This window comes from Numenius arquata, chromosome 12 (assembly GCF_964106895.1).
Source record: "Numenius arquata chromosome 12, bNumArq3.hap1.1, whole genome shotgun sequence".
Taxonomy (NCBI): domain Eukaryota; kingdom Metazoa; phylum Chordata; class Aves; order Charadriiformes; family Scolopacidae; genus Numenius; species Numenius arquata.
This window is the reverse complement of record NC_133587.1, coordinates 3,697,531-3,712,462: the sequence shown is the minus strand read 5'-3', so window position 1 is coordinate 3,712,462 and position 14,932 is coordinate 3,697,531. Positions and strand designations below refer to the sequence as shown.

General features: G+C 47.8%; 1 protein-coding gene across 1 annotated transcript in view; it reads left to right on the top strand.

The window, feature by feature from the left end:
• LOC141470835 (peroxidasin homolog) overlaps window positions 1–14,932 on the top strand; it is a 47,353-nt gene that overhangs the window by 23,173 nt on the left and 9,248 nt on the right. The window contains exons 6-14 of the mRNA XM_074157107.1: window positions 39–110; window positions 1,980–2,149; window positions 4,783–4,900; window positions 6,466–6,635; window positions 7,053–7,325; window positions 7,470–7,586; window positions 9,156–9,314; window positions 10,661–10,773; window positions 13,295–13,451. Of these exons, the coding sequence (XP_074013208.1) occupies window positions 39–110; window positions 1,980–2,149; window positions 4,783–4,900; window positions 6,466–6,635; window positions 7,053–7,325; window positions 7,470–7,586; window positions 9,156–9,314; window positions 10,661–10,773; window positions 13,295–13,451 (1,349 nt within the window). The remainder of the gene's footprint in view (window positions 1–38; window positions 111–1,979; window positions 2,150–4,782; window positions 4,901–6,465; window positions 6,636–7,052; window positions 7,326–7,469; window positions 7,587–9,155; window positions 9,315–10,660; window positions 10,774–13,294; window positions 13,452–14,932) is intronic.

Below are 14,932 nucleotides of genomic sequence, written 5' to 3'. Positions count from 1 at the left end.
TACTGAATAATGTTTTGGCATGGGTTCTCCCATTGCAGATTCTTGCACAACAACAAGATTTCCAGGATTCATCCAGGGACATTCTCTCAACTGGAATCCCTCAAACGGCTGTAAGTGAAAAACATTGCCTGCAAAGAGCAATTGTTTATCTTTGATCAGATGGCCAGGACCTGAGGAAAAATGTGCCTGGTTGGCAAAGCTCTTAGTTGTTGCACTTCTAAGGCCACTGCTCAGTTTATGAAACAGTTTTGATTGGACGTGAGAGCTCATTTAACCAGTTCGTGGTTTCTTCATGCTGGTGTCTAATTATAATATAACTGTAATCTTCTTACAGCTCAATAATGCCACAGGAATGAACATTCCTGGAAAGTCCTCACCACCACGACTGTCCTACACAGTTTGAACCCATAAAACATCTTTCAAAAATGTAGGGTGTCCGAATCACAGCTATGACCTGAGTTGTGTCTTCAGATCAGTATCTAACAGGGAAGGAAAAGTCACAGTTGTAAAAGAAAAGCCTTTTTTTTTTCTAGAGACTGAAAATTCTCAGAGGGGTGCCGAGGTGCATGATTCTTATCCCATGCAGGAATGCCCTGGTGTGTTATTCCCACATAACCTGGCTGCCTCCTAAGCTTACTTTTTGCTTGCTTAAACCCCCCAGAGCTTTGCTTTGTTTGTCTTTTGTGATCCCTGGAAATAAGCTCTATGACGTGTTTTTGGGGAAAAAGCAAAAACTAAAGAATTTTGGTGTTCTGCCATGATTTTGAACTACAAGAAAACAATGTGTTTCTCACTGCAGCCCTCTGTGATTTCTGCAAGCAGGTAAAATTCTTCGCTTTTCTTTAACAGGGAGTAACTTGTGAAAAGTTGTCTGTGTGTGTCAGAGAAAAAGGTGGGGTGTCTATAAAATGCTCTATCGTGGCTTTGGGTGAAATCTCACGTTCTCAAATGTTTGTCCCTGGAAACATTAGACCTTTTTGCCATGGTTTTTCTTTTTCCAATGGCCCTGGCCCATCTCCTGTAAAACTGTCAGTGGGGAAGGAGGCATCAGCTAATCCCCCCATAATCTTTATTTATCCTTGTGCATAGCACTGCACATAGGAATGAGGTCAGTGGAGGGAAAAGCACGGGTGCACTGGGAGGTCACCAGTGCTCCATTCAGCATGGTGCAGGACTATGGTGCAGTAATAAAAGTTCTTGTAGTTGGGCAGGAATGCTACAACCTCTAGCAGCTGGTCACAGAAAGAGATTGATCCAATGCACTTGAAATGAAGGAGGAGGGTTTTTTGAGCATGGAAAGCTCTAACAGAGGTGGTGTTATCTGCTGCTCTTACAGAATTCAGTAAAGGTTGAAATCTCCATCCTGGGGGAAATACCAATATTTCAGTTTCTCTCTGTGCCTCAAGTTAAGCCCCAAAATGCATCATCCAGTCTTAACAGAATAATTTTCATTTGAAGCCAGAATGGCTGATGGGTAATGTTAGTTTTTCAACTAAATCCTTCTGACTTGGTTAAGCATCCTGTTTAAATGTTTGGATTTGTTGGTTTGTGGTGGGGTGTTGTGTGTGAGATTATGGGTGTGGGGTTTAGTTGGTGGGTGCTTTTTTTTTTTTTTTTTCTTTCTGGTATGGGGGGTTTTTTTGTTGTTGTTGGTTTTTTTTTTGTTTGTTTGTTTTGTTTTTGTGTGGGTTTGTGTGTGTGTTTTTTTTTCTTGTTTTTTTTCTTTTTTTTTTTTTTTTTTTTTTTAATGTGGTTGGACTCGATGATCTCAAAGGTCCCTTCCAACCACTAAGATTCTGTGATTCTGTAAACATTGTGGGAATGAAATATCTCAAATTTTCATTTGGGATATAATCAAATGCAGGGAAGAACAGCCAGGTGATCCCTCTCTCCAGAGAACTGTTCCCCTCCGATGTCCCGGAGAAGGAGGCGGCCTTTGGAGGCTGGGAAATGACCCTGCCATTTCCTCGGTCTTGCAGGCGGCTGGACTCCAACGCTTTGCTTTGCGACTGCGACCTGATGTGGCTGGCGGAGCTGTTGAGGAAATACGCCGAGCAGGGCAGCATCCAAACAGCCGCCACCTGCGAGGCGCCACGGGAACTACATGGTCGCTCCATCGTCACCCTGACCACCCAGGAGTTTAACTGTGGTGAGCAAGGTCAAACCCTTCCACCGGCCACCCTCAGCCCGTAGAGTTGGGCTCTGGTCTTGGGAATCGCTTCCTCTACCCCATTCCCTCCTCCTTCCCTCTCCTGGCATCCTGCTTTCTCCCTCCTTTGGCTGCCGGAATGGAAAAGTCCCAGTGGGGTCACACGAGTTATCAGGATAATGCAGGGAAAGTCTCACGGGGGTTGGAAGCAGCTCTGTTTTGGCTGGCGGGTGTCGTCTTGGTTTTTAGATAGAGTAGGTCTAGTAAAGGACCTGCTGGGGCCAGTGGTTAAACCAGCAACCAGAAGAAATGTCCCACCTGGGCTGAACAGAAGGGAGGGCTGGAAACGCAACTGAAAACCGAAGCGAACTCTTAGTTGGTACGTAGCGGAAGGCTTTGTTTGGCTGTGGCCGTGTATTGTTGTTTATGTATTAGATAATTTCTCACTGAAAAATGTCATTTTGAAATGACAGGTTTTGTTCTGAAAAATCCCGAATTTAGATATTTCAGCTAGAGAAAGACAAAACTCCAACTTTTAAACGCAGGTGTCGGCGGAGGGTGGCAGAAGTGCTGGCTGTGGTTCCCTGGCGCTTCACTGCTGGTAGAGTCAGTTCGAGTCGTTCCCACTTGGCCGGGCCAGCTCTCAGCATCCCTCCTGGATATGCCAGTCCAGCTGTGTCCCTGGCCGCACTGTGAGCCAGATGTGTGACATCAGCTGGCTTTTGAAGAACCCTCCCTTGAATTCTGCTTTTCTCCTATGATCTTATTATTTATTTATTTTTTTTTTAATCTTGACCGTTTCACAGCTTAATTTAGGGCAGAGCCATGCAAAGAGTTGAAATGGCACAAATGGGTCCATAACCTCAAGGCTTGGTGGGGGGAAGGGGGGCGGGGATAGGAAGGATCTAGAGAAAGCAGCTGGGGACACATGGAGTGGGATTCACTGCAAGTGGATGTGCCGCACGACGAGCTGTCCCCGGCACACACCTGGTGCCACGGTACAGCCGTTAATGTAAATTTGTTCTGGTTTAGGCATGGGCGCACAGTGGGATGTCTGTCAAATTAGCCAGAGCACCTGGTGGGAAGATTTTGCTGGCATTAGGCTTTTTATGTTGGTATCGTGCCAGCTGGGGAAGACAGATGATGTATAATTCAGCGTGGAGCTCTAAGGATGCAGGCAGCTGATATCTGAGTCGGTACGAAGCCTCCTGGCATCAAGCTAACCCACGGCTTTTTGGCAGATGTGAGCCCAGCGGAGCAAATCTGTGCTGGAGCAGCATTTTGTTACCATGGGGCTGCGCTGGGTTTGGTCCCACACTGGCATTGCCACTGGGGACAAATTGCCAAGCCATTAACTCGGGGTCTAAGGAGTAAGGGCACACACCTTCCATTGGAGAAGGTGGCAGATTCTCACTTCATTTTATGAATAATCCAGCTGGTTTTACTGGATTACTGGTGAACGTACAGATTGTTAGACGGGTAAGTATTCTGCTGAATTGAGATCAAGCGTTCCAGATCATGTACATAAATTCCTTCCCATTTTAGCACATCCTTTAAATGTTTAATTTAGTGCTTGAGTTCATCTTAAAGTGAAGCACAGAGTGAAAGGTTTGGTGAACAGGGATGGGCTGATGAATTAGGGACATAAGGAATGAGATCCTGCCGAACGGGAGGTGGTGTGATGCGCAGAGAGCTGGCACCGTGTTCAGATGGAGCAGGCAGTCACTGAGAGCAGCAGGCTCTGCGAGGATGCCCACTGACAACAACCTGAGTGAGGATGCCACTGACTTCTTCGCTTTTTTGGGGGGAGCCAGGGACCAACTCTTGGGGGAACTATGGTGAAGTGGGGTCCAGCCAGGTCTGTTTTGTCCCAGTGCCACCGGGGGCTGAACAGGGAGCCCATCCACTGCCCGACGTACTGCCTCTTCAATTCTCCAGGGCTTTTAGTGGGCTCAGATGAAAGATGCTCTTCCCTCCCAAGAGGACATCGACTAAACCTTTTATTGAAAAGGTTCATTCATGCTTACAAGTATCTAAAGGGTGGGTTGAAGGAGGAATGGAGTCAGGCTGTTTTCAGTGGCTCCCAGTGACAGGACGAGGGGCAACGGGCACAAACTGGAACATAGGAAGTTCCATTCAAATATGAGAAGAAACTTCGTTATGGTGAGGGTGCCAGAGCCCTGGAACAGGCTGCCCAGGGAGGTCGTGGAGTCCCCTTCTCTGGAGATTTTCAAGACCCGCCTGGATGCAGTCCCGAGTGATGTGCTCTGGGCAGCCCTGCTTTAGCAGGGGAGTTGGACTAGATGATCTCTAGAGGTCCTTTCCAACTCTGACAATTCCGTGATTCTGAGATAATGGCATTTTTCAGTGAGAATTTATATAAGTGTAAAGAATAGCAGCTTAACAAACGCAACACATTACCACAGTCAAACAAAGCCTTCAGCTACGTATCTAGACGTTGGTGAGAAGTCTTGGGGTGGCTCTGAGAGGATGCTGTTGTGCCGAGGGCTCTGCTGGTTCCTGCTTGCTCGGGGGTTGCAGGACGGGTGTTGCGTTACCCCCTACACTCCGGTTGGGCTGTAGGTGGTTTTGTGCTGCTCTAGACCGGGTTGCATTAAAACTGTCTTTTGCAGAGAGGCCTCGCATAACCTCCGAACCCCACGATGTCGACGTCCTCTTGGGAAACACGGTTTATTTCACCTGCAGGGCAGAAGGCAACCCAAAGCCTGCCATTATTTGGCTGCACAACAAGTAAGTCGCACACATTGAACCCTGGGGTAGCAAAGGTTTTCAAGCACCGAGCTCTTTAGTGACTGCCTGTAATTACAAAAGCTGTTTCACGCAACATAAAAAAAAAAAAAAAAGAAATGGATATTCCATGGGTTGTATTTACCTTCCTTTTAATAGCATTCTCTGGTGACCACGTAATCCAAGTGGTGTTTTCATCTGCATTTGAAATGTTTCATCTGCATTTGTAATGGATTCCAAGAGCTTATAACTTTCCCATAAACATGCTCTGCAGGCTGAAAGCAATTGTCTTTTGATCAGAAAAAAAATAAAAATTAGTATTTCATGTTGCTCTAAGCCACCATGCTTGCCATTTATTAACTGCTGAAATACTTCTAGTCTCTCGGTTTTTCTCACTGGAGGCCTAGCAGGCTGGGAGAATGGCTTTTTTTCCAAAGGGAAAAATCACTGTGCTACACTGAAAGGCAGACCTTGCAAAGCAGATTATCATTCTATACAGCAACACTGGAAAAAAATATATGGCCATGCTGGATGCTGAATTTTTTCTGGGAAATGCTACGCAATAAAATATTCTGTGCTCAAGCAGTTGCCCACTGTGGAAGTGAAGTAACTTTGCTGCTTTACGAGCTTCTTGTCTGTGGGAGCCTGAATAGGGCTCGGTTATTAATAAAAATGATCAATGTATGCTTCTTCAGCTAACTCCCCACCAGGCAGAGTTTCAGCACGGAGCAAAAGTTTATGGTTGAGTTAAGTCCCCTGGAAGGAAGGTTTTGTTAGGGAAATGCTGGCAGGCTCCCAAAAATAGCATTGTAAGAGGGGTAATGATAATAAATGTTCCACAAACGAGATATGACTAGAGTGAGGAGACATCAGGGGAATTAAATAAATGCCCAGCAAGCATATTAGTTTGCATAGTGGATTCAGCCTTTGTCCTAGGGGGAGAGAGGTCCCTTCTCCCTCTTCAATCATCTGCAGCCGTCCAAGATTCCTTTGTGCTGGGACAAATGGGATGCAGCAGTGGGACCTTCTGCCGCAGGCTTGGATCCAGGAGTCGCAGGTCATTGTAGAAAGAAAGAAGATGTTTCACAGCTCTTGGGTTGGGTTGGAGTCCAAGCTGTGCTGGGGTCCCACAGTGACTTACTCAGAGCTTTTTGCCCCCCCTGAGGCCTTTGAGCCCATTCGGATAGAAACGGCTGCACACAATAACAATATTAATTCATTATTATATTTGCACTCAGTAAATAATGAGAACAAGCTTTCTGGGCCTAGATGCCCTGACAATAGCAATGATGCTATTGCATGGGAACAGTATGCTCTCCCCATGGGCTGTAAACGTCGTATGTAATCAGTGGTGAGAGGAAAAGTAGCTCACCCAGGGAGTAAATCAGAGCTGGAGCTGGAGTTCAGTGCTGTAAATCATAACTTTTGCTATAAATTTCATGAAGTCTCGGAACAGCTCCAAGGAACACCAACTTACTGCAGTGCACGCAAAGCCCCACCAGCAGCTCAAGGGAAGACCAATGGTCTTTACTCCTTTCAGACTTTGCCTGTTTGTGGCTGTTTTCCAGTAATGAGATTGACATGAAAGATGACAATCGCCTCAACCTGTTGCAAGATGGTACCTTGATGATCCAGAATACCAAGGAGTCCGACAAAGGCGTCTACCAATGCATGGCCAAGAACATAGCTGGGGAGGTCAAGACACAAGAAGTCGTTCTGCGCTATTTTGGCACCCCATGTAATTGAGCCTTGTGCACCTCTTGAAGGCCCAGCTTGGGTTGGGAAGAGAGTGGCCAACAGTGTAGCGTGGTCTGAGCTTTAGGGGGTTTCTTCATGGGAGTGGGAAACTGGGGATTTAGAGTTTGAAGGTAATTTGGGGCTGGAGAGGGAGTTTGGAGGCTGGGATGAATTCTGCAGCACAGAGGTATCAAGGGTGAAGGGGACATAGGGGTGGGGATGCTCCAGCACTAAGTGACCAGCTTGGGGAGGTGGTAGGAAAAAGTAGCACTGGGGGAATTGCTCACATGGAGGATTTGGAGGTCAGGGAAGAGCCAGGTGACTGCTAGGTGGGCTGCATGAGGAGTCCAAGCAATTCTTGCCCATAACCGAGGAGGCAGCAGGGCTTCTGGTTTCTGAAGCACTTGTTTCCTTCCAGCCAAGCCCACTTTTGTGATCCAGCCGCAGAACACTGAAGTGCTGATTGGGGAAAGCGTCACCTTGGAGTGTGGGGTCTCTGGGCACCCCCACCCTCGCATCAGCTGGACCCTTGGCACAGGCTCTCCTTTACCGCAGGATTCCCGTTTCGCTATCACCAGCTCTGGAGGACTCTTCATTCAGAACGTCACCTTCTCGGACCAGGGACAGTACAACTGCAATGCCAGCAACACCGAGGGATCCATCCAGGCGACAGCAAGGATCATAGTGCAAGGTGAGGAGTCCCAGGCTGATGATTTTTCTGGGATAAAGTGCTGTTTCTGAGCCCTGTGACTGGTTCTGCTCCCATGAACTGAGAATTCCTCCAAATCTGTTGCCTGAATTTTTCCTGCTGTTCAGTCATTGCTTTCCCCTCCAGATTCTCCCAGGTTTCTCCTCACCCCCACTGATCAGACAGTGACTGAGGGACAAAGTGTGGATTTCCCCTGCTCTGCTGAGGGTCACCCTCCTCCTGTGATTGCCTGGACGAGGGCAGGTACTGCCTCACTTGACTCGGGGTTTCTTTCTCTTCTGTGCTGCCATCCATGGGGTGTGGGTGAGGAACAGCCAAGCTGCTGGTCCAGGGCAATAACTTGCAGTGGTGACACAGGACAGATGGTGATCAGCACAGCCCTAGTCACGCTAGGAGGTATGTCATAGATCACCAAGGATGACATTAAGCACCGAGGAAGGAGCCTCTTAGGTCTTTGACACACCAAGTCATCATGACAGAAGGAAGAAGTGTGCTGGTTTTCATCAGCGTGAAACCCATGGAAAACCTCAAACTTCCTCCTTCCTCCTTCTTACCTCCTTTGAAAAGTCAGGGTCTGGACACTCCAAGTCGGTGGGGATCACCACGTAGCAGCTCTCCATCATTGTCATTGATTTGCTCCTCTTGAGGAGCGCATTGTAGGAGGGCACCATTGACCGCTGACACACCTCGGAGGTTCCTTTCAGCTTAGGAAAGACCACTTTGGGCCAACAGGTGGTGGTGAACTTTTACAGTCTCGGATGATTGTTAGCGCTGGCTCCACTGAACTGATCCCATCCAGCACTTTCTGGGACAGAAGCCAATAACTCTTGGCCCAGAGGCCCTCCAACTTTTCCTTATGCTTCACAAGCCATAATTAATGGTTTAGTGCTGCGGAGAATTCGTGGCTATTGTTTTCCAGCTTCCACAGCAATAGCCCTGACGTGGAGTTAAGAAGGACGAGCTGAAATTCTCCACCACCATGTTCTCCATCTCCTTTAACCTGTTTTTCTCCACTGCCCAGATTTTAGAATGTATCTCTTAGAGATGTGGAAAGGAGCACAGTGACAAGGAGTAAGGTTAATAACTGCTTTGTAGCCAAGTTTGCTGGGTCACGCAGCAATCCAAAGATCGGCCAGGCTTTCAGTGCTTTCACAGAGGGCTTGCTAAGAGCAAGACAAGAGGAGAAGTGATGGAGCATCGCTCATTCTCAAAACCACTTTTGACAGTGTGGGGAGGATTCAGATTCCTTTTGCTATTTGGGATGAATAAATAGAGCCCTTATTTGGAGGAAAAATGAAATATTAAACCAAAAAAGTCACTAAACTGAGAAGTTCTAATAATTTTGTTTGGGTTTGGTAAAGCATTTTAATTTTGAACTTTTTTTCCTTAAATAGAGGAAATATTGAAACAACGCAGTTTCCAAACCAAAGAAAATCAAAATACCAAATTAAAAAAGACAATGCTAGATGTTTCCATTTATTTGATTAAACAGTTTGGATAATTGAACACAGATTTGCCATCCATAAGGTGTCAGTAAATCTACAGTTTGCACTAAGAAAAGGCTTACAAGGCAAGAAAAAGGGGATACCAGCTCCTTTCCAGTTGCTCGGACAAGACAACTCAGTCATGATCCTGGGGGTGGGAGGAGAAGCATCTCTCCTGTTCCTCACTTAGCAAGATGAAGATGGCATTTCAGGGTGGCTGATGTCACGTTGGGGAAGGAAATGAACTTTTGAACTGTCACAGATACCTCCAGTGACGGGAGGAGGAATCTCACTGACAATTAACAAATCCTGCTGCTTGTTTGAGCAGGTGGGCCACTGCCGAGTGACCGGAGGCACAGCATCCTCTCCACGGGTACCCTGCGGGTGATGAGGGTGGCTTTGCATGACCAAGGCCAGTACGAATGCCACGCCATCAGTGCCATCGGAGTGAGGACCCTCCCGGTACAGCTGTCGGTGACCCCACGAGGTACGCTGGTGAGGCTGTGGGAAATCAGGGCTGGCAAATGCGTGTCATTAATTTAACGTTATGGTAAACGACACACTGACAAGGCAGGGAATCGCCCTGGTTCCAATGGGAAGGGATTTTGCTTTTCCCTGGGAGCAGATGTCTATCCATGAGAGCTCCATCAGTTGGTGGGAAACTTCAAGGAGGTTTCCAGAGTGCCAGGATTTATAAATTGGAAGGAACTGCTTCGTTTTTCCTTGGAAATTTATCTGGTAGTCTAGAAAAAGTATAACCGTGGGAATGAAACTCATCCGGTGTGGCCAGGGAACGGGATGGTATCGGTGGGCATCTGCAGGAATAAGCACTTGGGCAGGGTTACGTGATCAGAAATGACCTTTAAAGCCCATCAGATGAGCCCTGATATCTGGCCAGTTTGAGTGAAAAATGGGGCCCTTTAATGAGTTCGGGAGTTGTTATTAAGAGAATTATTTTGGTAAAGGAAAGGAAAAAAAGAATTTTTGTCAGGACTTTACAAAAAATTGGATTAAATTCTTAGTAATCTTTCTTTTGCTATTTCTACATTTTAGCTTTCCTACAGAATGAATTGTAACATTCTTTTCTGAAATGAAATATTCTGCAAAACAAGATGTTTCCTTCTCAGGAAGATTTAACCCTGGTTGTGGATACATTTCTCTTAAACATTAGCTTCCAGGTCATAGGTTCAACATAAATTTAGGTATTCTAAAATCAAACTGCTGTAAAATACAAGTCACCCAGGAAAGCTTTCATATTTTAATTTTCTTTTTTGTTCCCATATAAATAATCGTTCTAAACAAGCAAATTTCCCTGCTCTTTCACAAACATGGCAGAATTTTACTAATGGTAAACTGGAGGGAAGGAAACTGTCTAGAAACATGAAATTAGTGACGCTTCAAGCACAGAATTCACAGAACAGTTTAGGACCAGCAAGATCAATATAATTATTTAATCTAACCTGATTAACACCTGCCGTAGAGCCTCCTCCTGAATCAGTTCATGATCCCTGTTTCAGCTGGAGCATCTTTTCTAGAAAGCCTTTGAATTAAAGATTTTAAATGACAGAGAGCCCAGCACATTCCTATGTAATTGCCCCGCGTAGAGACCCACAGGAGCAGGAAATAACGAACGTAAATTACAGAGGACTTGGTGGAGAGACAGAGAGCATGGGTGAACTAACACCCCTTTGAAGAGCCCGTGCAGCAGCAGGAGGAGCCCCAGCAGCTCTGGTTTCCCCATGCTGAGATGTTTTGCACCCAGATTTCTCTATTTTTCTATTTTTTCTATTTCATTTCTTGCACTTGTGACTTATTTTCCCCCATGTCGCACAGTGATACCCGTGTTCCTTCATCCCCCTCAAGACGTGGTGGCAGAGACAGGCCAGGACGTTGCGATTACCTGCGCTGCCCAAGGAGATCCACGGCCCACCATAACCTGGGTCAAAGTAAGTGATGACACCGTGTCCTCAACCGTCACCGGGAAGCGGGATGGCTCCTCCATGGGGGCATTAAACAGCTCTCACATTAAATGCCTCTCCCAGCTCAACCACTTAAATCCATTTGTGCAATACACATGGAAGGAATTGTGTTTGATGAAAATTTAAGGACCAACATTTCCACTGATTTGGGTTTTCTAATGATGTGAAAGAATGCTGCTCTTTCCCAGTCTCAAAGCCTTGCAAAGCACATTCCTGTTTTCTCTTGTTCTTTCTTCCAAACGAGTAATTTGAAGCCAGTGACCTTCCAGGACATTAGAAACACTTGATTGACTATTCCTGGAAAAAAATGAAATTTGGTTTTGTTTTTTTTTCCTGAGTAGTTGGTCCTTATTTCCAGGATTCCCACTGGTGGAAGTGGATGATGCTGGTTGGCTCCAGCTTTGATGGGGCAGGGCCACGATCCCCCACAATCACACTGCAGCCTGGCTGCTCTTTTCTAGAATTCATTAGATGAAGCTTTTCAGATGTTTACATGTATAACTGGTTGGTTGGATGAAGGGAGGGCAGCAGATGTCATCTACCTTGACTTCAGCAAGGCTTTTGACACAGTCTCCCATAGCATCCTCGTTGGGAAACTAAGGAAGTGTGGGCTGGATGAGGGGACAGTGAGGTGGATTGAGAACTGGCTGTGTGACAGGACCCAAAGGGTAATGATTAATGGAGCAGGTTCAAGCTGGAGGCCTGTAACCAGCGGTGTCCCCCAGGGGTCAATACTTGGTCCAGTCCTGTTCAACATATTCATCAGCGACCTGGACGAGGGGACTGAGTGTATCCTCAGCAAGTTTGCTGATGATACCAAACTGGGAGGGGTGGCTGACACCCCGGAGGGCCGTGCTGCCATCCAGCGAGACCTGGACAGGCTGGAGAGCTGGGCAAGGAAGAACCTCATGAGGTTCAACAGGGAAAAGTGTAGGGTCCAGTACCTGGGGAAGAAGAATGTTAGGCACCAATACAGGTTAGGTGTGGACCTGCTGGAGTCAAGTTCTGAAGAGAAAGATCTGGGGGTCCTGGTAGACAGAAAAATGACAATGAGCAAGCAGTGTGCTCTTGTGGCCAGGAAGGCCAATGGAATCCTGGGCTGCATAGGGAAGAGTGTGGCTAGTAGGTCGAGGGACATCATTCTCCCCCTCTACTCTGCACTGGTGAGGCCACAACTGGAATACTGCATCCAGTTCTGGGCTCCCCAATTCAAGAGGGATAGGGAACTACTGGAAAGAGTCCAGCGAAGGACGACAAAGATGATTCAAGGATTGGAGCATCTCCCTTATGAAGAAAGGCTGAGAGAGCTGGGACTCTTTAGCCTGGAGAAGAGAAGGCTGAGGGGAGACCTTATCAATGCCTATAAGTATCTAAAGGGTGGGGTGAGGGAGGATGGAGCCGGACTCTTTTCAGTGGTTCCCAGTGATGGGACGAGGGGCAATGGGCACAAGCTGGAACATAGGAGGTTCCACTCAAATATGAGAAGAAACTTCTTTACGGTGAGGGTGCCAGAGCCCTGGAACAGGCTGCCCAGGGAGGGTGTGGAGTCCCCTTCTCTGGAGATTTTCAAGCCCCGCCTGGATGCAGTCCTGAGTAACATGCTCTGACATGCTCTGGGCAATCCTGCTTCGGCAGGAGAGTTGGACTAGATGATCTTTATGGTCCCTTCCAACTCTAAAAAATTCAGTGAAATTCAGTTTTCCTGCTGTGCCGTAGTACAACACCTGGGACATTCCCTGGGACCTGTCCCGCCTGTGAGCCCAGGCAGGCACAGAACAAGTCAGGGGAAAATGCTTGAGCCTCAGTTACCCTGCAGAGGGTCTCGTGGGAGGTGACCTTGCAGTTTGCCTTGGGCTCCAGCCAACGTTGGGAGCAGAAGAAAAGAGCCTGGGAGGGCAGCACAGTAAACATTAGGTTGGGGCAGGGCAGCAGAAAGATGTTAAGAAATGGGAGAATAAAAAAGTCAAACCTGAAGCCACTTCTGCCAGCAGCCAGGTTGAGAGGTAGGGACTGAGGGTGCTGCTCGCAGCACTTTGATCAGCGATGCCGACCAGAGCCAGCAAAAGCTGGTACCTGCAGTTCAAGGCCAGCAAAAATCCATCAGTTTCAGATTTTCCCAAAACTCAAGATATTCAGACTTTTTTACATGCCATGAAACTTCTGTGACAACATCAGGGCACAGCACTCGCTCCAGCCAGCCCATCTGTAAGACATGCAGGGAAACGCGTGGGGTGTCTGGGCGCCACAGTGAGTGCCTGGAGGTGGACCAGGGTGAAGAAGCTGAGCAAGGACCCCCTCGCAGTGGGTTCAGGCAGGAGCAGATGTCCTTGGATGGCTTTCTGGTTTCTCTGGAAAGAGCAATGCTAACATCTGGTGGCCACTTTAGCTCATCGCATCTGTCTGTGGGTTTGCTGAACAGGCTGAAGGCTGGGATGGTGGGAAGCTTTCTGTACCCTGACACCTTTTCTGTCTTCTGATGGTGCAACAGGAGGGGATCCAGATCACAGAGAGTGGCAAGTTCCACATAAGCCAAGATGGGACCCTTTCCATTCAAGACCTCGGCGTGGCTGACCAGGGCAGATACGAGTGCATAGCAAGAAACCCCTTTGGCTTCACCTCCAGCGCTATGCAGCTCACCATCACCGGTAGGGTGTCTCCTGTCCTCCTCCTGAGTCTTCTCCTGCTCTTGTGTAAGGAGGGGCTACGCTGTGTTGCTGCCTACACTTTGAAGGGATAACTCTGTTATTTCTTTAGCTTCTTTGCAGACAGGTCCCTTGCAAGAATGATCAGAGTTGCTCTGTTGTGTAAGCCCATGCACCTCCCAGCTGCTCCTTGCTGTTTTCTCAGCTGAGCTGCAATTTGGTGCATGCTGGCAGCCCAGAAAGCCGACTGCATCCTGGGCGGCATCAAAATAAGTGTGGCCAGCAGGTGGAGGGAGGTGATTCTGCCCCTCTACTCTGCTCTGGTGAGACCCCACCTGGAGTACTGTGTTCAGCTCTGGAGTCCTCAACACAGGGAGGACATGGACCTGTTGGAACAGGTCCAGCGGAGGGCCACAAAGATGATCAGAGAGATGGAGCACCTCCCCTATGAAGACAGGCTGAGAGAGCTGGGGTTGTTCAGCCTGGAGAAGAGAAGGTTCCGGGGAGACCTTAGAGCCCCTTCCAGTCCCTAAAGGGGCTCCAGGAAAGCTGGGGAGGGACTCTTGATCAGGGAGGGGAGCGATAGGATGAGGGCCAATGGTTTTAAAGTGAAAGAGGGGAGATTGAGATGAGATCTGGGGAAGAAATTCTTTGCTGTGAGGGTGGTGAGACCCTGGCCCAGGTTGCCCAGAGAAGCTGTGGCTGCCCCATCCCTGGAGGGGTTCAAGGCCAGGCTGGACGGGGCTTTGAGCAACCTGGTCTGGTGGGAGGTGTCCCTGCCCAGGGCAGGGGGGCTGGAACTGGATGATCTTTAAGGTCCCTTCCAACCCAAACCATTCTATGGTTCTTCCCAAAAAGCTAAAGTTTTTTCCTTAAACCACCTCCTGCAAGCCGAGCTGTCGGCGTGCGTGTAGTCACTGCCTCTGCTGGGAGGGAGAAACTTATTAAGATGTGCCAACACGCTCAGAAGCCACCGTCTGACCATAACCTCGCCCGCTGGGGGAGGGAGAAGGAGAACAACGTTGTCGCTGCGAAGATGGGGTTTTAAATGTTCGCTCGGTCCCTTGGGGGTGGGAAATGAGGCGCTGGTTTTCAAGCTGCTGCTCCGTGCATTAGGGGAGCTGCGATGAATAAAGAGGAGCAGTGCTCCTCCGTGAGTCAAACCAGAGGTCGAGAGCAGAAATTGTCCTTCTTAGAGGGTGAGGAAGAACTGATGTGGGGAAAAAAATCAAAGGCGAGCAATAAGGTTAAAAAATTAAGTAGAGAGCTATTCCTCGAGCACCAGCATGAATTGTGAGTGGCTTATTAGGTGAATTTAGTATCATTTTCTATACAGGGATTGTATGCAAGGAGCTGAGAATAATTGAAATTTCTTTGTTGTTCGAAATTATTCCTGAGGTAATTTCTGTGATTTATTCTTGATTGGTACCTCATTTTCCAGCTGGCTATTGCAAACGCCGGTAGCCAGACTGGAGCAGGTTTGT